The 26346-nt window shown below is 38.9% G+C and overlaps 1 protein-coding gene across 1 annotated transcript in view; it reads right to left on the bottom strand.

The window, feature by feature from the left end:
* The window catches only part of RBFOX1 (RNA binding fox-1 homolog 1), a 1303251-nt gene that overhangs the window by 994619 nt on the left and 282286 nt on the right, over positions 1-26346 (bottom strand). The window contains exon 4 of the mRNA XM_086472917.1: positions 3676-3708. Within this exon, the coding sequence (XP_086329043.1) occupies positions 3676-3708 (33 nt within the window). The remainder of the gene's footprint in view (positions 1-3675; positions 3709-26346) is intronic.

The raw sequence follows: 26346 nt of genomic DNA on the forward strand, positions 1-26346 counted from the left end.
GTCCATCCTGCCAGAGGATTTTTCTCCACTTTCCACCCTACACACAGAGCAGCAAAAGGGCGACTGAAATGTAATACAATTACTGGCCTTTTTGAGAAACATGCTACTCACCAGGCCTGACCTATTCCTTCCATGGAAAGGAAGTGAGGGACTTAACAATGACACTTCCTGACAAAAAAGGACCTTATGGATTGCAGTATACATCAGCCACAGTTTTGTTATCATTAGAGCTATGTTCTGCTTACTATTCTGAGGTTTTCTTTAAACTCTGATTTAACAACCTCCTTGGCTTTGAGCTGATTTGGATTTTCAGTTTTATTGAGACATATGGGCAGCTTTTTCGTTATGACAGTAAAAAAAGTCTGCCTTGACATTCCTCACATAAAAGCAGGCACAGAGGTTACACACAGTTACACATAACCTGTATTTCAATCAGGCATGACCTCTAAATTCTCACAAGAAAAAGGCCTTGAACTTCACTGTATCATTTATTCAAATGTTGGGGAGGAAACTGGAATCATAAGCAGCTTTCTGTTCTCTATTGTGGCAACAACTTTTGTTTCAGAAAGAGGAAAAGAAATAATGCCTTCCCCAACATAAAGATTATTTATGCTAACAGCTAATTAGAAAGAAGGACGCTCTGGAAAAAATGTCATCGTTTACAAATGAGATGTCTTTGAAGGGAACAAATGTATATTCAAAAAAAACCAATAAAAGGACTAGACTGCCCTATACCTGTATTAGATAAAGTTAGCAGACCTCAAAAAAAGACATTCCTCAAACTGTGTTGTTCCAGTGAAGTACATAAAAATTGTATCATAAAGTATTGTGTATGTTATGGCAATTGCCATAACAGCGTATATCTGTATTTGAGACTGTTCTCAGGCTCTTTTGTAATGACATTAATACAATCCATTATGTGTTTTATTGTGCAAGAGACCAGAGTAATTTGTGATAAAAATCTTCAACTGCCTATGCACAAGTTATTCTTTTTTGAGATGGTTCCAACTTGCATATTTACAAGACTATGACATTAATAGACACAGTGTAGGCAGATGTGGCAATTATTCGTGGAAGGCTTCGCTGCCTACAGCATTGACTCTGTCACTATTTGTTGCCCCTTTGTGTCAAAAGATGGAAGAAAGGTCTTTGGATTACTTGACAGCTTCCTCTAGATGTACTTGTTTCTCTACAGTTGGTATGTGGCAACGAGCATTTGGAAAAAAAAAAAAACCAAAACACCTTGTTTGTATCTTCCTAAAACATTCAATAGTAATACAAACATGCTAAGTTTTCATTCAGACTTCATACAAAATTCAGTAAGGGAGTACAGCTGTGTCAACTAAGAAGAAAAAGAGGAATAATCACATTTCAAGGCTATTTAAATCAACAGTTCACGAGCAACCAAATAGCAGTGTTGATAAAAGATTTTAGAAAGCAAACACATGTACGTTGTGTTTTTTTCAAAAGCAGACTAGAGATCTTGCGACACAAGCACTACACAGTAGCAAAGAACCAAGGAGCTCAAACAAGACGTGATGCAAAGGTAAGCCAGACCACGGATCTTTTGGTTTGTATCTTTCTCGGAACTGTTCGTAAAGACCAAGGAGTTAAAAAAACTAAACAAAACAAAACAGGCAAAACATGAGGCCACTAATCTCAAACCTGAGGAAATGTCTTGTGTGTGATCTACACAGTTATTTAAGTCTTTTTAGCCTCAAATACACCAAAACTGTACTGTTATGCCTTATATACAGTGCGCTAGGTAGGTCCCAGGAAGAAATCTTGTTAAGTTTGCCATGATGTCAATGGAGTTACTTCCTCAAACTGAAAATTGTCTCCAATGCAAAAACTCAGCAACCAGCTCTGCATGCTTATTATTATTTTAGTTGTTACTCTTATGAGTTATTCCACCAAATTCAGTAGGAATACAAACAACACTACTGCCCTGATTCGGGAAAGCAGTTAATTACTCTTTACCTTCAATTAGGATTTTCCCTGTACTCTTCTGAGTACTTCCATGAATGGGAGAAAAGGCATCTCATGATAACCTCTTATGTACAGATTTGTGCCTACTAAGCTCCATGGGCTGAAGCACAAAGGCTAGTTGATAAACCTTTTTAACAAACAACTGAGTGTGTTAACTCTTTTAAGGTTTTCCAGTGGTGAAAGTGCTAACAAGCAAAGCAACACAACCGACCAACTTGGAAACTTGTAGTACTTCTAGAGTGTTACACACGTTAAAGAAAAAAGTATGTGGGAATATTTTACAAACAAATGAGAAAACAGACTCTATGAGGGAGCAAAATTGATAGTAGTACCTATACAGTGACAAATCTAAGCCCCAAAACCTCCCATTACAAAGCAAGAAACTGAAAGCGACTACTTACTAGTGGAATCTATTGATACAAGAGCAACTGGCATCCAAAATAGTGAAAAAGTGAAAAATCAAATACAAATCCTACTCCTGAAACTCTGAGAGAAGCAAAGCATGCAATTGAATCAGACCAGCAAAAGTGAACACTAATATTACAGTCTTAATCTAAATAAAAATTAATTATGTCATTCTTTTACAGTACACAAGCGAACCCGAGTCCTTGTTCTTCAAAGTAACTAGCACAGTTTATCTATTCTCTTTAATAATGCAATTTAATTTACCAAAGGTTCATATTAAAAATTTACCTGACTACAGCAGTTAGTCACCTAGACACTTTGTCATAGTTAAACATTGGCTTTGGAGTACATCACAAATTCCCTACTGTGAGTCCGAGACCTGTTTCATATAGAAAAGCTCTGAGCTTTCAATTGACATTACATTTAAATGAGTCAGTAACTGTGCACCGAATAACATTATCTGTCAGTTATTAAAAGTGCAATAACTTACTCAACAGCAATGTTCAAAAGAGACAAATGCTGTATAGCACACGTTAGCGGCCACAAAGGACTGCCATTTTTGGTTTAGCAATCAGTTATTCAAAATATACTCCAATAATCATATTTTCACCTCCAAGAATAGTATTAGATCCATTAAGACCTTGTAAAGTGCTCGCACATGAATAGATGACAAAACAAATGCAAATCCAAAATGACCAACCTAAACTATAGCAATGTCAAGCACCCAATGTTATTCCAGAATTTCACAAGAATTCAGCTAGTAGCATTCTATCATAAAACTGAACTTCTCTTTCTTGTCTCAGTCTGTTCAAACGGCTTATGTCACATGGTACCAGATAAGTGACGCAAGCTAGATATGAACTTTAAGAAATGCATGCAAACCACCAGAATTGACTTTGGAGCAGATACAATACCTTCTCTGCTATGAAGGAAAGTAGAAAATTTGAAGGCCAGAAGGCAAAGGACAGAGAGCCACCCTCTGTTGATGGGAGACACTAACATATGCTTAACAAAGCTCTGAACTACGTGGTTTCAATGCCATGGAAATCTTCAGAAAGACCCACATAATGATAAAATTTTCCTAGGAGGACTTTATAAGCTTAAACATCGTTACAACAAGACCAGAATGCCAAAGATTGGCTCATTAAACAATAAAAGTAGCACAAATATCATAGTGAAGTCTCTTACATTTTCACCCCAAAACTGTAAGAAAGCTAGCCCTGCTATCAAAACCACAGACACCTACTTAACATTCCACCAGTATACGACAGGATTTCCTACCTCAGCTTTGCTGGCAGCCAGCGTTGTCAAAACCTGAAAATTACAGGAAAAATGCATTAGTATTGATTCAACAAAACAGGAATGGGATTAATTTGCTTTTGAGGTAACTGACATCAATTGGTTGTTACAGCTTGAGGGAATGGAACTGCACAGAACTGTCTTTCACACTGCAAGGAGACTATTCACCTCACAGGCACATCAGAAAGCAAAACCAAGTATAAATTAAGAGTACAGTATATTCAGGAATATTGGCTAAAAATTCAGGAAACATTGAAACTGAACTGGAAAAATATTTTTCTATTTTTACTAGTTTTTAATTTGCTTCTGAACAGAAATTATGAGTAATGCAACTGTAAGCTATTCTAACACATCACAATAATTACCAGGATATGCTCTGGAAACAAGCCAGCTTAGTTTCACAGTGCTAGAAGCAACAGAGGGTTTCAAGAACACGTTCCATGCAAAGTGTGACAAAGAAAGGTTTGCCAGCTTCTTCTCACTACTGACATACTGTATTGGGTGCCGGTGTCCGGGTTTATGGCAGCAAGGGAGCTGCAGGGCCCCAGTCCCGTTCTGACTTAGAGCAACCAAGGCTGCGCTCAGCACAAACGTACTAGTCTCCAGGACAGCCATGGAACTGCAGCAACTATTTCTGCCAGTCAAGGAATTCAATTGAACTTTGCATCTCTAGCTTTAGACACCAAACCATAACTAAGTCAACCACTACCATAAATTTGCACAAAACTCAGTTCAGGTGACACAGATATAATTGTCACTTATACTAAAGTAACTTTAACTCAAACACTTCAAATAGACTCAGTTGTACTTTAATATTATAGGTCAAATAACACATGCAAAATTCATAAGCTGCTATTAGACTATGGAGGCTGTTAAACTGTGATCGTAAAACAAAGACCTTTGTTAGAACTTCATGTCACAATATTGTCACAGCTTTACTAGCTTGAAAAACCTTAATAACCTCCTCACAAAACTAAGACTGACACCTAATTCTGTCTACATGAGAAGAGATCTTTCTTTATATTGGTGTTAATAATCACTTTTCAAAGATAGCACCAAGTCTCCCCAGCTTTTGGAGTAGGAGAGGGAGTGACCAACCGTAGCTCCATTTGAGGGGAGGGGAAGGAGCACACAGGGTTTATTGAATGCAACTCAGCCTGTATGGCAAAGAAGACTATTTGTGTGCAGAGCTGCTGTTCAATTAAGACAACTGTGGATTCATCAAAAAATTATTTCAAACAGATTTAGGAATGGAAATGAACTCCTGTCACATCACAACAAGGTACCTGCAATCACAGGCATTTAATTTAACCTGATTCAAAACCAGATTCAGCTCCATTTGAAATATGGATCTTTTGTCACTAACAGGATTTTTGAAGGCTGTTCAGGAATTTCTCTCACACAAACAGAACTTACCTTATTTAAGTTCCACTTATTTACAAACAACCTATCACCCTTCTTTTTTGTTACTCCTCTTCATCACGATTCTTTAGCGTTAGCACTTATTTTTCCTTTCCAACACGAACCTTACGTAAGTCGTGAATATAACTGAACAAAGTGACTATTCCAACCAAGGACTCACTAATGCCTTGCAATATAAGTAAAAACTCTTCTATTTTAATAATTCACCTCATATGTCCGAAGACTATATATTTCTCTTTTATACAGCTATATCTTCCTGTTGCTTTAATAGTCACCCAGTGGTCAAGTAGACCACTGGACATACTATGCCCATATCATTCTTCTCCAAGTTATTGTCCAATACATCCCTGTTCAGCAGTTGAATTCCAGTTAGTTCCTAGTTAGTAGAAGCATGACCTTTTACTTGGTATTACTAACTTCTTTTCTTCTAACTTCTTCTACTAACTTCTAATTCACTTCTTTTATTTCAACCTGCTAGACTATCCATCTCTTCCTGAATAACATATCAGGCTCTTCTATATAAGCAATTCCTCCTAGTGTTACATTTTTATCAAATTTCATTAGCACATTCTTATGCCAAGTGTACTGACGAAAAATTACCAAATGAAATGACAAATAATTCAACACAGTGACACTGCTAAGAAAAGCATTATTTTGAGCAATACAGTACTGTGCCGACACCTGTACAGCAGGGCAGGGTACCAGGCAACCATATCAGAGTTACGGTGGTTACTGGTTGTGTCCAGGCTGGACACAGGGATATCAACATGTCCTGAGCTATTTCTGAAAACTCTGTACAGTGATCCTCATACCTGAGGTACTATGATCTTTAACAGTCTACTCATCACTATATAAATGGAGACAGAGATGGAGTGTTTCTATTTAAAATGATGACATTCCTCAAGCTAATGCTTAATTAATAAACAGTAAAACACATTAATATTATAGGTCAAATAACACTCATTAAATTAATGAGCTGACTGTTGCTAGTCTGCAAAGACCTGACAATTATCTAGAAGTTTTAACAGAGATTTTTGTTTATGTATCTTAATGCAGTGAACTACCATTCTCTTTGTATGACTGATTTCTTCCTTCCCCTCACCCCTACCCCCCCTTCTCCCAGTTCCTGAAACTTGTAATTTCTAGACCAGCAGCTGTATCTTCTGTCATGTTTGAGAAGTCCATGAATGAAGACACAGGAGCAGTATAATGTGTATGACACAGAATAGCAGCTCGGAAGTCATTCTTTGCTGTAGGCTTTTGCAAAAAAATGTCTGTATGTCACAGTGTGATTGCTCAATTAAATCCTCTGAGAAGGTACTGCCAGATACCAAGCATCTTAAGCAGAGCACCCAGTCAGATCTGTAGCCAAGTCACCTGAGACACAAACCCCATTTATTCATCCCCATCCTGCGCAAGGAAGTACCTATAATTATGTCTCGATAATAAGCTAATTGCTACAGAAGGAGGGGAGTGGGGACAGGTCAAGGGGCGGAGCAGAGACCGAGAACTGGAGTGGAGAGACATCTGTTACAACTAGTTAATCTTGCTTTATAAGGCTGGTGCTCTGCACACCATCCTACCTGCAGCAGCCTATTGTTCTTACTGATGATTTGTAGGAAGTATGACGTTCTTCTACTGTCTCTTGCTGTCCCCCTGACATTTTATGTACTAGTTAAGAATGCAGCAACTTCATCAAGAGAAATCAGAGCTTGGGTGAGGGATTCCTGTCTTTCTCACAATAATCCCTCTTGACATAAAAACCGCATGATTTTATGTCACTTTCTCAGGGAAGCTGCAATTTATTTTTCTTGTGCCAGAAGCTATGCATGACTGACAGAAAACATCCTTAAAAATGGCTTTTTTGCTACTTGTGAAAGTTGCACTCAGTTCAGAACTTCCCATTCTACATAACGAATCTCATGAATACTGACAAAAATGTAGATATGGTGATAACCCTGCAAATACAGCAAACAGTCTTTTAAACCATTTACTGTTTTCAGCATTTAGAAGGGTCTTATCTTGAGGTGCATGCATACATAGCTCCTACTCTCCAGAACTAATTGAAAGGACAGTACTTGCCATTCTGAAACAGCATCCAAATAGTTGCTATCTGTTATGTATCTCAAGCCAGCACCCTACCACAAAGAAATAAAGGAAACCTTCTTGAATGAAGAAAGCTCCTGAAACGTAAAACTGGAAAGCTCATTTAATCTCGTTTTTGTATTAAATATATATGAAATTCCCCATGGAAAAGCTCAAAGATAAAATCAGGAAAAAAATCAAAAGGGACAGTTTATGAGCCAGGATTCTCATGTATTACTTGCCCAAAAGTCAGTAACCATTTCACTGAACTGTCTCAGCTCATCAACATGTGAAGCCCTTTTTTCTGTTTTACTCGTTGTTCTAGAAAAGATATTTTCTTAATTTTTTCAGCTTCTCACATCAACCTGAATCCTGTACATTTTAAAAAACACAGTTTTCACCTTTAATACCTTTCCTCCTTCCTAGGTTCCTACAGAAGGAGAGGAGAGTTATTTCAGTCCTAGTCCAGGAAAGAAAATGCATGGGAGTCCTTTACTGTCTGCTCACGTTTAACTCCTCTTGTTTCAAACCCACCTAAGAGCTGCATATGTGCTACGTTACAAGAACACTCACTGAAAGAGCTGCAACCAAAGGTCCTTCAGTTCAGGGACTGTCTTTTCTGTGCTTAACTGTGAACGTCATCTATCTCCAAAGCAGGATTAAAAAAAAAAAAAAAAAACAAAAACACAACAAAAATGCTCCAAATAAACATTTACAATAATCACAGAATCATAGAATGGTTTGGGATGGGGCTTAAGAAAACCATCTCCTGTAGTTTGGGCTTCAGAAATTCTTTTGGAATATTAGGTGAAGAGGATTTTGAGAATGAAGAAAATATATAAACCTAGAAGAAAAAAATTAACAAGATTAGAATTGTCAATGACAAGACAGAGTAAGTTTTATTTATTTTCCTTCCACTACTGACATTAATAAAGTGACCTGAGAACCGTTTCCCTTAACAGACAGACATTCCAGAAAGCAATTTTATTAGAATACAGCTTTTGATGTAGGTAAGCCACCTCTCATGCTTTTGCAAGGCTGTTAAAAGACAAACATGAGTATCATTCATGTCATACACTGTGACTGAACTTCTGTGTAGCAATGAGTGGAACATATGGCTGAATGTGCAGGTCTTGCTTCATTCAAACTGCCATGAGAGTTATGGAAGTAGGAGACAGCGAGTCAAATTACATTTCTTTTGAGAGACAGAGTTTCATTTCTTAGACATAAAGTAAGTATCTGACCAGCACACAACTCTGGAAGAGACTCTGACACTCACTCTCACTGTTAACCAATACCTCCACTGCTGAAGTAGTCCTGAAACTACTGCAGGGAACCCACCTACAGGATTACTAATCAAGATTTGCACTGACAAGGAGATCAAGGGCAGAAATCTGACATGCTTTTGTGAATGGCTTGGCATTCATCAAAACAAATGGGAAATCCTGTTTTTCAATGTTTGTCTCACTGAGCTTACGCAGTTTTTAAAACGACAATTTGATAATAACTCACTGCAATGTTTTACTAATTTCTGAATCCACCTGTAAGACGGATTGCCCATTGGCTTTGTGCCTTTTTCCTTTGCCGGGAGCAGTCCCTAGCCTGGCTCCCCAGGACTCAGATCGTAGTTCTGATTGTGATTCACAGCCCAGGCCACTGAACCGAATTTGAGCTGTTGGAGCTATTTTGTGACAGGTGTCCAAAGAAACCAAACTTATGCTGAGTACTCTTCACTACCTCTGCACTCCATTATGTGAGCAATTACCTGCAATATCACCAGTTCACTGTGACAACCAACAGGGAAAAAAAAAAAAAAAGGAAAAAAACAAACCATCCAACAAGCTTAACCCTTTAGCAACATTGCAATATAACGTTTGATGGTTTTAGTGCTGTCCAAATTAAAAAAATAAGCAAACGATATTGTAATACTTCCTGAAGCACTATGCCTATGAAACACGGAATTCTAATGTATCTAGCCAAATTTAGTGAGGTAACCGTAATAAATAGAGGTATAAATCTAAATTGTTCTTTTAATGCATTTAAATACCTCCACCATAAACATACAAAAATATGCATGGAAGAGATATCACCTTCTTCCTAAGTCAGTTATGATTCATTAGTTTTCATTCACCTCCTTCTTGCTCTCTAAAAGCAATGCTGAACAGCAAAGTAAAATTCACTTTTACATCCATGTTCATTAAACTACCAAGAAACCCTGCACGTCCAGTTACAAATCTCATCCTTAATGGTCCCAAAAGGGGCTGAGTATCGGGAATGTGGAACTTGATCCAAAAATGTTAACTCATGTAGGTTGCTTTTTTTCATTTGTGTTCTTAATACTGTACTGATTAATGCTCAGATAAAGCTCTAAACAAAAATGCTGGCTTTTTTTTCAAATTAAAGTCTTGGATACTTTTTTTAAACTGGCCATGAAGGCTTTAATAGGTCTATTTAGAGCAACTCCTCCCTTCACAATAGTAAGCAAGCTAGCCACAGTAAGACTTTCTAGAAAAGAGGAATTTTGATGCAGGCTCAGATGGACTACCACCTGGGCAATGAAAGCAAACAACTATATTTTTAACAGCTGAAGTTTAATTTTAAAAAGTCATCTGTAGATCAAGCCAGCTAATGAAATACATCTGCATGTACACATACCTACACAGATGTGCATAAATCTCACAAATCCAACTGAGGCTGACAGGCCACCAGCAAGTGAGGCTGCTCAGAGCCATCAAGGCTCATTTGTGCCCTCAGGTGAAGCCTGAAGCTAGGACTGCTGCTGAAGTGAACCGCTCAGCACTGAAGCCAGACAATCCATGGCTGTGCTGCCTTTCAGGCCACAGTCCCACAGATATTTTATGCTATTGTACAGTAGTTCTGCTGTAGCAAGTAGCTATCCCATTCTCCTCGTGCCCTTGGCCCTTTTTCCCGTGATTCCATGCTCTCTCCTTATCCCCAGATAATTATTCTGCTTGAACAGGCGGTTGTACGGGTATACACCAAACTGGGCAGAGAACACACTTGACTCAAAACTAGCAAAGTCCTCAGCCTCACAGAAGCTGTGCAGGTAAAACACTCTTCTTCAGCCCTTGCTCCTGAAAGCACATTTGAGAAGTTACTTGAATATACTGCAGGGCCAGCTCTCCGGGTCTTCCAAAATGCTAAGCATAAAACTCTATCTATGGCTGTCACACATGACTGCCCATGAAAAAAATCCAGTATATTAAAGACGTACATGGTTAGAATACACTGAGTAGAGAACAGGTGGAATCAAGACTCATATTTCATAGATATGTATCTTTAATTAAATTTTGCTCAGTTTACTTACTGCAATGGACCACAGCATTAGATTACTCCAAATTCATGGAAACTCAGTAAGTATACAGGCAATGATTTTAGCAGCTGGCGAAAATATATCAACCCTTAACTACTTCATAATAGTATTAGCGATGCTCTGTTAATGTTGGCTGTTTAAGACCATTCAACTAAATTTTCTATATAAAGCATTATACAAAACATGGAGGAGTTACCATAGTTAATTCACTTCATGTATGAAGTCTCAGTCATAATGCCTTTTAAAAAGAATTTCTGTAGCGTAATCTGAATAAATTCTGCCAAATAAGTAAATAAACAGAAAACAAGCCCCCAAACATTTGTTTTAACTAATATACACAATATTCTTCATGAAACACGCTGCATATTTGTGTGGCTGTTACAAAGCAGTTTGAAAATGACATAGTTTTCTCTTTGAAATTCGAACTCACTTTTACAAAGAAACCTTCACTGGATAGAACTTGCCAAGCAGTTCCTTTTCAATATTGGGAAAAAAATCCTGTTACCCTTATAATGACAGAAGATGTCAGGGCATCATAAGTTGACCACAAAAAGTGCCAAATTTTTGCATGTAGTAAAGACGTGTGGACTTCGTCAGTTGTCCTTTTAAAAGTAAACCTATGCCTACTTTTCCAGAACTTCAGCAAAACATCCACCTATAATGCTACCTTATAACCTACAGCAACCTTTGCAATTTCTGCACGTTAACCAAAACTAGGACTTTGTACTTCTTAGACAGTAGAGGTTTATGAAAAATCCAGCATGTAACTGCAACAAACTGTATCTGAAACTCAAGGTAAACAAAGCATTTTCAAGAAAACTGTTGAGCCGCTACAGCTTTTCCATGGATTCTGCTAAAAATTACATTAATACTCTCTGCTTTACTTTCCTAACTTAGCAAGAAGGAAGTTAATTAGAATATAAATGCAAACACAAAGATCTCTGGTGATTTCTTTTCATGTGTCAATAACTTTATATGGCTATAGAGGACTGAGGCACGAGGACAGTACAAAAACCTACACAACAACGCCCTTACTACCCCTGCCTCACAACAGCCCAGTAGCACTATTAGCACTACTCATTTCAGCCAGGAGCAATAAACTCACATTTTTTGGAATGTCCACATTATGCCGGAACAATATAAAAATGGATGAGGAAGCAAAAATGAGGCAGGTTTAGCCCCAGCGTCCTGCGGTAGCTGCCATAATTGCACAGCTATCTCATTAGATACACTCGGTCCCTTGAGCCCACCATGTCCCAGTTAAGCGACGGTAATAGGAAGCAGCTGCAGGAGGACATGAGGTCAGCGGAATCATTAGCCCCTAAAACTGCATCGCCACCGCTCCCCTTCGGCAGCGAGGCTGTCACACGTCACCAGGCTCCTCAACAGAGGGTCAAATGCTACGATGAACGTAACCCACCAGCTCCATGAACAACGACCCGTGGCTCGGCACTGCGGGGAAGCCCGCACCTCTGGAGACTTTGCGGAGTTTAAGGCGTTTCAGGCGCCCCCGGGCCCTCACCTCCTCCGCCCCGGGGCTGCTCTGGCTCCGAAAGTGCCCGCGCTCACGGCAGCGCCGCGGCACCTTCTGTCTCCCCAGGGCTCCACGCAACGAACAACCGCCGCGGCAGTGACGACAGCCACACGTCACAGACCGCCGCGTGATGACGCCAGAAGCAGCGGCTGCCGCGTGCCACGGGAGCCCGAGGCGCCTGTGAGGGCGAGGCGCTGGGGCGCGCACCGCGGGCGAGGGACAGGCCGGCAGGTCTCGCCAGAGCTGGGCCGGGCGCGCAGCGGTGCGGGCAGGCGGTTGAACCGCGCCGAAGCGCCCAGGCCGGCGGCGGCCCCGCGCGGAGCCAACGCGCTCTCGCCCCTTCGCAGAGCGCCGCGCCGGGTGCAGGACAGCCTCAGCGCCGCGAGTGAACAGTTCTAGGGGGACGGTGGGAACGGTGCCCGGCCTTTTGAGGGACAGTAACGGGAAGCAGCACCAAGGCCTTGGGCCAGACCCTCAGGTGACCAAAATCAGCGCGGCCGCACTGCGACCCATCTCCACTAGCGGAAGAACTGGCCTAGTGCGTACGTAAACACCCGTGTTCCAGGGGGACGCGTTGCCTCCTACATAATTTATAGAGTTGCACATCGAGGCTGAGGCACAGCAATGAAGACAAAGTTCTTTGTCACTGGTCGCGCGCACTCTGATTAAAAAGGCAGCCCGTGAAGTTAGCGGGGGTTGTCTGCAGTCTGGGCACAATTCCGCCTTTTGCCGGGGTGAGGCGAAGCGTCCCCCGTGGGCTGCACGTTTGCAGCGTTTGGGAACGGCAAGGGCTCTTGTGGCCACGGTGAGTTTCAGTCAGAAAAGCGACAACACTTCTGTCAATGTCAAAGACTAAATAAGTTTGACTATATGCTGATGTTCTTCAAATTGTTTCTACTAGCAATAGTTCTGGATGGTTTGTTTTGGGGAAATTAATGATGATACACCAAGGTCGTCGTACTGCTGCTGTAGTGAACAGATGTTAACATATTAGTGCCACTGGCCTGTGCCGCACTAAGCTAGAGCTACTCCTGGTTGTCATTGTACGAGGTGAGGCAAACCAAGCCAGACAAAGAAGCCCAGTCTAATAAATTCAGCCTAAAATGCAAACATTGAAAGAGCTACTGCACTTTCAAAAGCCATTACTCTGTATCATCCTCATCAAAACACACCACTTTTTTTTTTATATATCAACCCAAAGCTAGCAGAACAATAAGAAACCAAATCTTTTTTCCTCTTAGTACTACAGACCATTTTCAATGCCAATTGTAAGCTGCCTATTTATTCCTGACGTTCACAGCTTGAGTTTATCTCCAGTTCATGTTGCTCTGTATATCATGGTAGAAATAATCAAGTATTTTTCCATCTTTTTGCTGGGAAGATTCAGAGTCGATTGTGGTTATCCATTGCTCTGTTAAACTGGTGTGGGATTATCGTGGTAAACTCTGCATAGGAGTTAAGGCAGAAATACTTGCAAAGACTACAGTTAGTAGAGAAGGCAGTAGCTTGCTGACTGGAAGGGAGGAGGACTGGTGTAGGTTGATGTACAAAGGTAAAATATACAACACTTTGACCCATAAATCCCTGTTGTTCAGGTCTTCTTTAAATCAAATTCCTTTCCTCCTCTCTACACCTTATGTCATACCGAGGCACTCCCAGACTGTTGAGGTCTTTGATTTAAGCTTTCCATTTTTGTTTAAACAGTGAGTTGTTGGAATATTCTTAGCAAGGCAGCATGGCCTGTCTAGTCCAGTGGAGCCTGGTCTTGGCGATCTCTGGGATATGCTACAAATGAAGACCTCTCCCCTCAAGCTGTTCTGGGGTAGAGGACAAGGATTCGTGTATGCAGAGGCTAGTTAGCCAGGCTCAGGCACGCTGGGTGTTCTCTGCAGCACAACTGGATTTTACAACTGCCATTATGGAATTCTGTGGTAAAAATGTGCTTGGCCTAAAACAAAGACACGAATGCGAACTGTTTCTTGTTCATAATCTCGTAGCAACAACACGTTTGCAAGTGCATGAAGGGCTGGGGATAGATCAGGATGATGAAAGCAGTGAGGTACTTCACCAGGATAAAGCAATACACAGGCCCTTTACTTCATAGGGAAGTTTAAGATTTTTGCTCAGTATTGGTTAAGTTTTAACTTCTTAAAGTACTTTCTTTCAACTAATTGAATTATATTTGAGGATATTACTAGAAAATTAATTACGTAAAAGCCTCAGTGTCCTAAGACTTGGCTACAGAGAACATGAGTGCCATATGTCAGAAAATTCAGAATTTTGAGTCATATTTGTAAGTATTTAACTTCTGACAAAAAGACAGTCACTGGAGCTGGGAAACAGATAGCAATTCTGCCATCGTTCTGGCCCCAAACAGGGGACTTAACAACAACACAGCTTGAAAGTCCAATTAAACCGTGACAGGGCTGTAAAAAGCTCTTAGCATAAGCATTTCCTAAGAGAAACTCTCATCCGTTTCTAAGCTACAGCTGTTGTTTATTCAATACTGATAGGCATACCAAATAAAAGAGCTGTATCACTCAGTGTCTCAAACCTATATGTAAAGCTATTTAAAATCCTTTACTCTGGATTTCTCATCATTAGTATGTTCATACCTGTCTCTTGCCTGTACGTATAATATGGCAAGCTTTCTTTTCTGTGAATTATGACAGTCAATAGAGTTGAAATTTCACCCATAAGTGCTTCCTCAGCACAGTCATCCTATCAGTGGTGGTATATGAGCTAACTTCGCAGCCTCCTCTGTCACTTCTGACCATTTTCGAGAGCTCACTGACACACCAGTTATTAGAATTCTTAAAATTTATGAATATTAAAAGAGTCTTAATCCTTGGAGTGAAAGATCACAGCAAGAGATGCTTATAGTTTCCGAGGGCGGTAAGAAAATAGTGCAATGAATTATGTAAAATACTTTAAATATGAACATTACTGAAAGCCTCCATTAAGATGCAGAAACTGTCGATAAGCAACACCTATTCTTCAAGAGATGATCCTCTGACTTTAAAGGTATGGTTAAAAAGCAGGATATGTAATATTCTGTGCCTTTCAGAATTTAATTTAAATCTTAACAATGTAATAAAATCCAGTAACAAGTGGTGTCCCTCACGGGTCCTGCAGAAATGGCTTTGTCTTTTGGAATCTTCCCTGTGTACAAAAAATATTCAAAAATAAATCAGCTTTTCTTTAAGCTCTCTGGTCCAGGATTTATGTACAGTGAACGATTAAAAAAATTAAGTCCATGTGATAGCTTTTCCATTACAATGTACCTCTTAAACACCCTCGATCAGAACCTCCAGTACTTTACAGTGGCTCTAATAGTAAAGTCAGGCCTTGTTGAAAAGCCCTTGCAGATTGGAAAAGCAGTGTTCAACTACCTCTGGTTCTGTTTTATCCATAGAAAAGTAAGGATCATGGAATAGCATCTTCTGGCATTAATTTTTTTCATTTTGACAAAAAGAAAAAAAAAAAAAAAAAGCGATATTTCTGAAGGAATACCAGTACCAATGGTGACCTCCTTGCATCTCAGTTTCCGTTTCTCTTTTTCACAAAGTACTACCAATACTATATAAAAAACTTCTAGCAGACAGACAAAGACTCTTCACGTACTTGTTTAAGCCAACTCTGCTTGACCTGTATGCTGATCTCAATCCAGGTGTGACTTTCAAAGCAGATGAAAGCTCTCCTGCCTGTGAACACTCAGTCAGGTCCCTTCCTCTGTTTAGACCAAAAGAACATTAGAGGGCTCCATCAGTTCAAGATGGTAACCCAGAAGAAAAAAAAAAAAAAAAGTTCTGTAGAGAGAAGTCACATCAATATAAAACAAATGTAAATTCAGTTTCGCTTAAAGGAGGTTCTAGTGGTAAGTTACCGTTTTAAGATAAAAAGAAAACAAAAGCATCACTGAAGCAACAAAGGATGCACCAAACTACAGCCAAACTGGATCCAGGACCACACAGGGATACCCAAGTACACACTGATGTGGACAGCACAGTGCTTTGGCCCTTGGAAAGATACACTGTACGTAACTTGTGTGTATACATACTGTCAGCTCCAACTTTTCCTCTGAAACTTATTTAATTATAAAGGAAATTACTGGTTTAAATGATGGCCAAGTTTTTGGGTGACTTTTCAGGAGTAAACAAAAAATTAAACCAAAACCTATATCAAAGCGAACAAGGCTGAGGTCACCAGGTTAAGGAAGTCGTTTATAAAATGGTGGCAGCGTTTAGTATGAGTCTTGGCATCACAGGCAATTTCTACTTCAGCTGTTACTAAGAAACAAACTCTACAAGAGTTCTGTTTTTCACTTTTGTTCTTCTGAATAATCATTGTCATTATTCCACACTCTAATAAAATGAGGCTGTCACCTGTGATTTGATTTCACTGATTCTAGGCTGTTTGATATCCCTACGGTGCTGTGGATGCCCATTTCCGCTGGTTTACTCAGGCACCCCTACACCCCACAAAGTCAGGCGCAGGTAAATAGACGCCCCACTCCAAGTGGAGGGGGCCGCACAGGGAAAGAGCGGCTGCCCGGGCTGCCTGGCTTGACTTTCTCTAAAAGGCGAACTGACATTACCCAGTAGAGGTAAACTGTAGCTCAAATATTAATCTCAATCTTGTTTCCATGGCTGAGGGAAGTTTAGACAACCTAGCAAATCTGGAAACCTAAGGAAATGGTAAGCTACTCTCAAGTCTTTGTTCTGTAGGTAAGCATGAAGGGCAGGGGGTGCATGGAATTAATCCTCTGTGGAAATCCTACAGCATTAAATGTTACTCTGAGAACTGTGTGTGTGTTTGTGTTACTGCCAGCCTTCTTACACTGTGCTTGTTTTAAAATGACTTCTCTCTATATACCAGTGTTCCCATCAGTCTATATTGTTAATTTTTTATTTCTCAATCAAGAATTCATGGAGGTTAGTGTGACATTGCTGCAAATATCCTCACAGCCTAGCAATGTAAATAATGGGTACAACTCCAGAAATACCAACTAGCCTCTTACTGTTTTGGGAAACTTAAATCATGGCTGCCTGAACTCACCTACTAGTAAACAAATAGGCTTCTCTCTGCACTGCAGTAAATCCCTCATCTTTCAACAAAATTAAATCTGTCATTGAAATGACTGTAGTTTTGGTAAGTGCACACAGATATTTAACTTTGACAAAGCTCGCAAAGATGCACTGAATGCAATCATTTTTTTCCTCTTTAAAAAACAAATTTAAAAACGCTAACAAATTTTCAGAAGGTCTAGTCAAGTTTAACACATAGTTAATGCATTTCATACCACATTCTCGGTAAACTACATATCCTTCTTTTATATTTCTCCTAATTTCTGTCATTTATTTAAAAATGGTATAATGAACAGCTATTATTGAGGACTTACTTGTTCCTGCCATTTTCTGTTTAACCTCAAGGACTCTAGCCTCTCTTACTTCCTTTGGTGATGAAAAGCATTTTTACAGTATTAGCAATGCAACCTATTTGCTAGATTTCCACTAATTAATTTTCTATGAATCTTTCAGCATGAAAAACATAACACATTTCTGCATGAAAAATGAATTCTGTTTTCTCCATTTCCTTACAAATTTATATTCTGAGCTCATCTGTGCCACATATTCTTTATGGATAATGAGCAAGGCATCTTCACTTAGCTGTCACTGTAGAAGTGAAATGTTTACAGTGTGCGCTTTGAGATTCTGGCAGCTTAGATTCTAAGAATATTTCTCATTCACGACAATAAGCATTGCCCTAAATTTCTCTTACACATGAACTGGAAAAGAGTGATTTGAAGAATCCTTGAACTTTACTTACCCCTAGTAATGCTGTTTTAAAAATGTTAGTTTCGATACATCATGCGGATGATAGGTTTCATGAGATGTGACAAAGACAGTTAGCCACCTTAATGTCTTGCAGAGCTTTGTGGGAAACTGGAAATATCTCTTAATTAACGGAGAGATAAATATCTTCATTATGAAGCTTATGAACAGAAAACCCCTCATATAACTTTTAAATGTATTCTTCCACCATACTTATTCTATAATATTTTGAGGATACACTATTAACATTAAAATAAATCCTCAGTGGTGAATCTCCTGCCAGTTTTGTGCAGGAGACTTCACTAATTCATGAAAAATATTTCTCTTTAATTACCTTACTGATGTCATTCCGTAGCAAAGTACATAAGAATATACCTGTTGTAAAGATTATTTTAAGATTTCATTTATGTGTACACGTCCAGTCACAGGCTTACAATGACATGCTTAAAGCCTGCGGGCTTTATTGAACCAGGCCCTGGAAAAAAAAAAATCTTTTATCCTTCATTCTTAGAAAACCTCATATAGTTTGAATAAGTCTTTGAAATGTGACCAAAAGAATCTCACACGAGATCGTCTTTTATTGAAGTCATAATGTATGATTCATGTAGATACAGTTCAAAGGTTATTGCTGTCAAGTTTTGAACTTGTGCTATAAAAGAGATAAAAAAGTGACAGATTCTTCTCTCCAGAAAGGAGAAAAGTGCCTCCATACAGCCTTCTGCAAATCTGTCCTTCCTAAGCTTAGCTCTTCAATTAGCATGAGCATACTCGAACCTACTGGGATTGTTTTCTGTAATCAATCAAGTTTCCAAGTGTAATTATTAACATAGTCTTTAGTTAAATTAATTAGATCATTTGGACACATTCTAAAGAAAAGTCAGTTATTGAGTGTTGACAATTCAAACATTTCCAATGCCTTTTCAAGTTCTGATTCAGAAAAGCCTGGATTAATAAAGTCTTCCTTAGAGTTCCTATTTCTAAATGAATCTTTAAATATATTTAAAACTACATTTTCAGAATATTATTAGTCTAAAATAACCATTGGGATTAGTCGCACTTTGTAGAATGCAGCAATTTTTACTGTTGTAGATGTGCTGGTAGAGTGACTTTCTGACATTTCTACAGTTTTATTGCTTATATTGTTTCCCCTAGAAAACTGCATCAGGAAGAAGATATTTTTGTTGCATGAGATGCTGATGCAGTGGGTGGAATAGCAAACCTAAGCCTTCTCAGATGCATATCAAAATCCCAATCTAAAGTGTTGCCTGAGGTGTTATCAGGCAAGTATCAATACCAATTAACCTGTGATTCAGTAACATCTTTAGTATCTCCTCCATCTCAGTAGTAAACAAAATAATTTATTTCCTGCCAGTGATACAGCCCCACAGCCATTTTGCATTTCCACATTAACTTGCTGTCATAAGTGAATCTCATGTATCTGCACTGGTAACTCTGCATACACAAACTCTGAATTCCAGTATTCTCACCAATATCATTAGTTTTGTTCTTTGACACATTGTATAGTGAATGGAAAAGTACTTTCAGAATGACACCATCAGAGGGCCAGAGAAAGACAACGTTCTCCATTCTGTGGCAATCTCTAAACTTCTGAAGGTTAAATACAATGCAACTAATCAGCAGGAAAGGAAAAAAAAAAACCAAGGCTTTTGTGAGAGGGATGGAAAATGGTTCGTGGTGTTTCTTTTTGTAAACCTAATGTCCCTCTTCCTGTTGTGGAACACAATTTAGAGTAATTATAGCAACAGTCAGGAGACAAATTATTATAATAGGTTTTTGTACAATAGCGTTAGACCTTCAGAAGAACTGTTAAGGACCCTGACAGACACGACAAAATCAAAGCAAGCAAGCAACTAGCAGGAGATCCAGTAAAGCTAAAATGGTTTCACAAGGCAATCAATTACTACATTTACTCTTAGTTTTTGAGGTCTGTGTTGTCTATTTGCAAATAATAGAGATGCAAATATCTTGAATCGAATGCACAGAAACCAAGTAGTCCAATTTTCCACTCAAGTGTAAGTCCAAAATCAAAAGAAAAAAGTGTATGTTCCAATTCTAAGTTCAATTTGGAGTGCCTGATTCAGACTCAAACCTCTGCAGCAAGGTTAGTAGCCTTCTGCATTGTGTTTTAATTAAGATTCATATATTTTACCCCTGAAATTTAACTTCTGTCCTTTGAGTCTCTGAGACTCCAGACCTTCCCATACTGCCATATAGGGAAACTCAGTGCTGTTGACATGTGAGAGACCATTATAATGATTCACAAATAAAAGAGGTCCAACAGAACACCTGAGAGAAATTTAAAACAAGACTTAGTCTTTAATTTACATTAAAAAGTGAGAAAAAATTAAGGACCACTCTCACACCAGCAGCAACTTACAGTAGAAGTGAAGTGTTCTCTGCATGTGACTGAGAATTTTCTATAGAAAAATGTGGGATAAATAACTTCTACAGAAACTGACTCAGTCTGAATTCTGTCAGCATTTTGAGCATGATACAAATTCCAGCTTATTTAAAAAAAAAAAAAAAAAAAAAAAAAAAAAAGAAATTACATCCCTTCCTACCTGGGAGAAGATTTGAAAGACACATTACCTAGAAAGTATTACACAATTAAATTATTTTTTACTGCTGTGTATGCTACGGAAAACATATTGCCAGAGAAGCACTTCACATTTTTCTCTGCAGTTGTTTTTCTGTGCAAAGAGAATTCAAAATTAAAACATTTTCCTTGATTTCCCCACTGTAAATGATACTAGGACAGTGTGACTAGTAGAAAACATGTATTATTGATTTTTCTGGTATTCTTACTTGTGAAGAGGCATATTCAATTTCTTCTTTAAAGGAGGAGATCATTGATAGCTATTATTCTGTTGTTGGAAAGGGAGGTAGCTGTGTCTTCTCTATATTGTTCCCCTGTACTTGCTATTGTGGAAAACTTACAAGAAGGCTCATAACACAGGAATGAGAAAAACCAAAAACTTTCATCATTACCAAAATAATTATGTCTATCCAAATGATGCTAACAGACATGATTCCACATCCTCATGGAAATAAAGATGTTAATTTGGAAGAATGAGGTGACATAAAAAGAAACGATCTTAAGGCTGATTATCAGAAAACTTCCTTATTGTAATTGTTACTTAAATAATGTGGGCATAGGCTTTAATTACCTGAACAAATCCATCAATTGTATATCAATTTGTCTTGAAAAAACCTGCTTACCCCTAACTTTTAGCATCATCTGAAGCAAAACTATAGAATGTTCCAAGTCCCACCTTGCCCCAACCCCAAAAGGACTCAACTGCCTCCACTATATGCGTGTTATTTCTTTTCCCCTCTTAAATCCAGCTTATTTCACACAACTAGTTTAGAGAATAATCACGTAGAGGATCATCCTAGTGTAACTGAAGAGCAAGAGCAGACCCAGCTGTTAGGTGAGCTGAAGGTAGAAATTATTTAAACCACATGGGCCACCACTAGAATCGGTCCTGAAACCACAGTCACCACATAGCATCAAGTAATTCTGTACTGGGATAACTATGCTTATATGATGAGGGAAATCAGATACAGCAATTCAGCGAAGTATCTAAACTAAGAAGTAAAGTTACACGCTTCCTTGAATAACTGAAGAATTAAACAAAGTGCTTTTCCCTGCTATCAGCCTTGTATTAGCTTTCCTCTTAATGCTGTCAAATTATCTTTTTGTCTGTGGAGTTTACACCATTTTCAACAGTTGCACTTGCATATCAATGAGTTGTCACGCAGCTATTATAATTACTTTGCAGAGGTTGTTGTGCTGTCTCCTATGTGCTTTCTGTTTCTCTCCATTAATCTCTCCTGACTTTGCAAGGAGACGCTGCCCAGAACTCAACATGAAAGTGCAAGTGCAGCAACAGAAAACTTGAAAACAGAAAGCGGGATTATACAAACCCATTTTACACTGGTCTTTTAAAAACCAGAATCTATCCATTTGCCTCCCTTCATGTGTATTCTGCAGTTTCCTATTGTCCGCATGTCCTCCGAAGCATGTCTGCAGCCCTTTGCTCTGATGTCCTGGTAGACAGTCTCCTGACGCAGCCTCCTGGCCTCGCACATTCCAGAGTTAGCAGTCCAGAGTATTTCAGTCAAACTGAAATACTGTAGTTCAGCAGTGCCTTTACCTTAATTAGTAGTAGGATCTGCTGGTCAGACAGACAGCTGAAGTTGGTAACGGCTTCAGCAGTCCAATTTTGGTCTGCTTCCATGCTTGTCAGAGATGTCATTTTGGGAACTTAATTTCTTTTCATGCATTTACTTTCCACAAACTGGCTAGAAAATAAAGAAATTATATGGTTCAAGAGTTGCTGGTGGCTTGTCACGTTGTTTTGGTAAGGGTTGCTTTTGTTAGCATTGTTCAGATTTTTCAGTTATCTGCTTAGTGGTGACCCCAGAAAGAAGTTTTTGGCATCAATATGGAAAATGAGCTCCACCATCCTCATCTTATACTCTGTGTCATTAGTCTTCACAAGTAATTGGTAACAACACTCAGTATAGCATGTGCGGATTCGTAATTCAAGAAAGCTAAGAAACAGTATAGCATCACAATATATATATCTTTGTAACAACTCTTATCTGAAACAGCTGAATATAAAGATCCCTTTCAACCAGACGTAAATAACATTCCATTTTGGGGATTGCTGCAGGTGAAGGGGAAAGAAATTAACTATTTGATTTGCGGGGAAATTGGTTAGATGGAAGGTGTTTCAAACTATAATCAAAAATTAATTAGAAAAAGGAACAAGCCAAAGGACAAACATCTATGACAGAAGGGTGTGAGAAGATAAACAAATCCTATGTACGACAGTTGATTTCAGTTAAAACCAGAATCCTGCCGGGCTACGTTTGAGTAGTCTGTAAACACTTTGGGGGAAAAAAGAAAACTGATACTGATTTCTGTGTGAATGGTGGCATCATCAACAGAATCACAGAATGGTGGGGGTTGGAAGGGACCTCTAGAGATCATCCAGTCCAACCCCCCTGCTAAAGTGGGTTCACCTAGAGGAGCTCGCACACAGCTGCATCCAGGTGGGTTTTTAATATCTCCAGAGTAGAAGACTCTACAACCTCCCTGGGCAGCCTGTTCCAACAACTAGAAGACTGGAAAGCCAAACCAGACCAAAGATGTTGGAAACATTGGATTTCAACAAAACCACAGAAATGGGGATAGCAAGTAATAGTAAACGGAAACTACAGCAATGTACGTGCCAAGAGTTGTTCAACAGTCGTAAGCCTAGAAGACAGAGAAACAAATGCACACTACTCCTGCACTCTGGTTTCCAACATGACACAGATGAGGGAGAGAAAAGCCCAGCTGACATAAATCTAGCAGGACAAATTACTCTTGTAAGCCAGATGCCATTGGGGTCTACATATTTTTCTTGCTTACTAATTGAGAAGGAGTGTAGTTTGTTAGCACTGAGATAACACTGCACAGAGCTAGAAAGGGTACTGCAGTAACGGCTAGAGCGGAGTGATGTTAATTCTGCTCCTTTGCTGGGGGTTATGTGCTGATCTTCTAGCCCACACTAGCCCACAGGATGTTCCAATAGCTTCCCAGTGCCCAAAGGGAACATGTCTACCATACCTAAAGAGACTGCAGCACAAAATCCCCTCAATAGACAAGAAAGTGCAGCAAAGTGAGGTGGGGGTCTTCAAAGGACGGCAGCTGTGCACTGCACAAAGCACCCAAACCTAGCCAATATTTCTTGTGACTTCCATTTCCTTTCTCTCACATTCATGAGTGAAGTCTAGTAGAGCAACTGGTAAATACAAAATTCTCTGTGGAGAGGAGAGAAGGATTTATACAGTCCAAATTCTCCTAATATGCTTATCACCCTGGTTTGTTCACATATTGCTTAGCAACAAGATGCTCACCTATAGGGACTATAGCCTATGGATACGCTGTGTGCAAATATGTCATTGCAAATAGTAACCAAGGCAAAAGAGTGTTGTAGTTTCAGCTGTTGGGTTAACATGTTTAATCTAAATCATGAAGGTGGTTAAATAATTCTTAATGCATATTTTGTTCAATAGATGTTGCAGGGAAAAGCAGCAGCAAGATGCAGAGAAACATTGCAGGCCTCCTAATTGAGTTAGTTGCCGAAACAAATTTCTCAACATCTTTTGTGATTAATTCTTCAGTGGAGTTGAAGTTTGTTTGTGAGCAGTCTCAGTTAAATATACAAATCAATTATGTGACTCTGCCTTGCCATAAAATAAGTATTATTAGCCCTACATGGATAATCAAAGTTAAAATTCTCTTTCTGCAAATATTCTGAAATGTTTGTTGAAAACTTGCTACCAGCACACTCACTGAATACCAGTAAACTCATCTGCTAGAGTATTGTGGAAAGTAAACACAAAGCAGATGCAAATGAATCCTGATCATTTTTTTTCAAAACTTCAAGCAAATTCTAATGTGAGAAGATGGGGAGAAACGTTATTTCCCATATTTGGCTAACTGTAATTGCAATTTCTCTCCAGTCAAACCAGGAGAATTAAGCAAAAAGCAAAAAAATCTGGCAGCAGACTGTATCAAAGTACTAGCATTACAGAAAAAGAATAGGGTTCTAGTGGTACTATAAATAGAATTAATAATCTAAGGTTACTACAACGCCAAAACTCCAAATAAAGAAATGTAGAGCAAGTTATTATTACAAAAACTTAGTAAGCATAACTAATTAATTACTAATAAAATTCTGTTATTAATAGGATTCAACCATAATTTAAGTAACTGCTCTTAGAACATGAATTTGTTTTGAGCAAAAGCAAAACAGGATTCTGGGTAAAGTAGATAATAACGTGGTCTGGATTTTCAATACCACGCAGCAGCTGATAGTAGTGAAACTGCTATCATCTATTCCAAAATTTTCTAGGGGTTTCATAGTATATCTAAAAATATACATAGCTTTAGGTTAAAGGTCGCTGTCATTTCAATTGCAGGCTGATTTGACAAATATATGTTTAGTTGCTAACATCATCACTAAACCTAAAATGAATTAGCTTAAACATAAAGGAATAAAAACCAGAGACTACAACTGATCAAGAGTGTTTGTTTTGGAGCTAGCAGAGAGAACATGAAGAAGAAAAGCCACTGTGTATTTAATAAAGTGGCTGCTTTACCTTGGAACACTTCCAGGATGATAAGCAATCCTACTTAAGGAACATAGTTAGCTCCTGATTGCCACCTTATGCAAATGACAAAAGAAGCAGAAGAATTAAGGGTAGAATAGTGAAAATTATTTCCAGAAGAGATAAATACTCATTCTTGAGAAGGAGAATACTTTACTAAGAATAAAACTCTTTTCACCATGAACACCAGTACCTTCTTATGGATCCTATGTATCTGATTTTATTTTACCAAAAAATGATTTCATAGAATCATACAATGCCAGGTTGGAAGGGACCTCAGGGATCATCTGGTTCAACCTTTCATGGCAAAAGCATGGTCTAGACAAGATGGCCCAGCACCCTGTCCAGCCAAGTCTTAAAAGTGTGCAACGTTGGGAAATCCAACACTTCCTGGGGGAGATTATTCCAATGGCTGATTGTTCTCATGGTAAAATGAGATTTGATTTGACTTAAACTTTGTAAAGGTTGTTTAAATATTCTCCAGTATTAAGATATCTTTTACTGACCTGGGAGCTGGTCTTTGACTATTGTGTTTGACTGAAAAGATGTTTCAGCCAGACTTTCAGCTCGATGCTTAACAATCCAATAGCTATTTCCCAGGAACTCACAGAAGTGCAGAGAGGAACTGACTTGTCAGAGGCAAGAGCATCTTCATTGCCTTCTCTGAACAGGATGAGTCTTTGAGGCATATTAGTTAATCCAGGCACACTAGCCACATGTAACAGATGTGACAGGCACTTCGACAGAAAGTTACTCAACAGACTGAACAAAAAAATTGCTAGGTAGTTAAAACTAATGAAAAGCCTTCACAGTTAAGTTAACAGAATTAGTAGCATCTTCACAGGATTTTGTGGTGGGCGTTACAAGAGCTTCCAGTCAGGTCAGTATACAGCACTTGTTCGCTAGGGAACACAACACCCTATTTTGGGGATAAAGAAAGAAGCGGTGGGGTTGTGTTCTTGCTGAACACAGTGACTATCTTTCCTTTGTAGTAAACCTATACTGCTGTCTCCTTGATAAGATGAAAAATACGTAAAAAAAAAAATACTGGGGCCGCTAAATTTTCAGATTAAATAAATTCTTCCTTTAGTAACTAAATTGTTGGATTTTACTCAATGGTTACCTTCAGAAAACATCTACTGAACTTTTGCCATCCATTTTATTTTTCTTTTAGCCAGTAGTTAGATCTTAAGGGATTTTGAGAGCAGAGTACTAAAATTTAGCTAGACCTTCTTTATTAAAAGAAGGGAAATCTC

The sequence above is a fragment of the Leptosomus discolor genome, chromosome 14 (genome assembly GCF_034619465.1).
Source record: "Leptosomus discolor isolate bLepDis1 chromosome 14, bLepDis1.hap2, whole genome shotgun sequence".
NCBI classification, from domain to species: domain Eukaryota; kingdom Metazoa; phylum Chordata; class Aves; order Leptosomiformes; family Leptosomidae; genus Leptosomus; species Leptosomus discolor.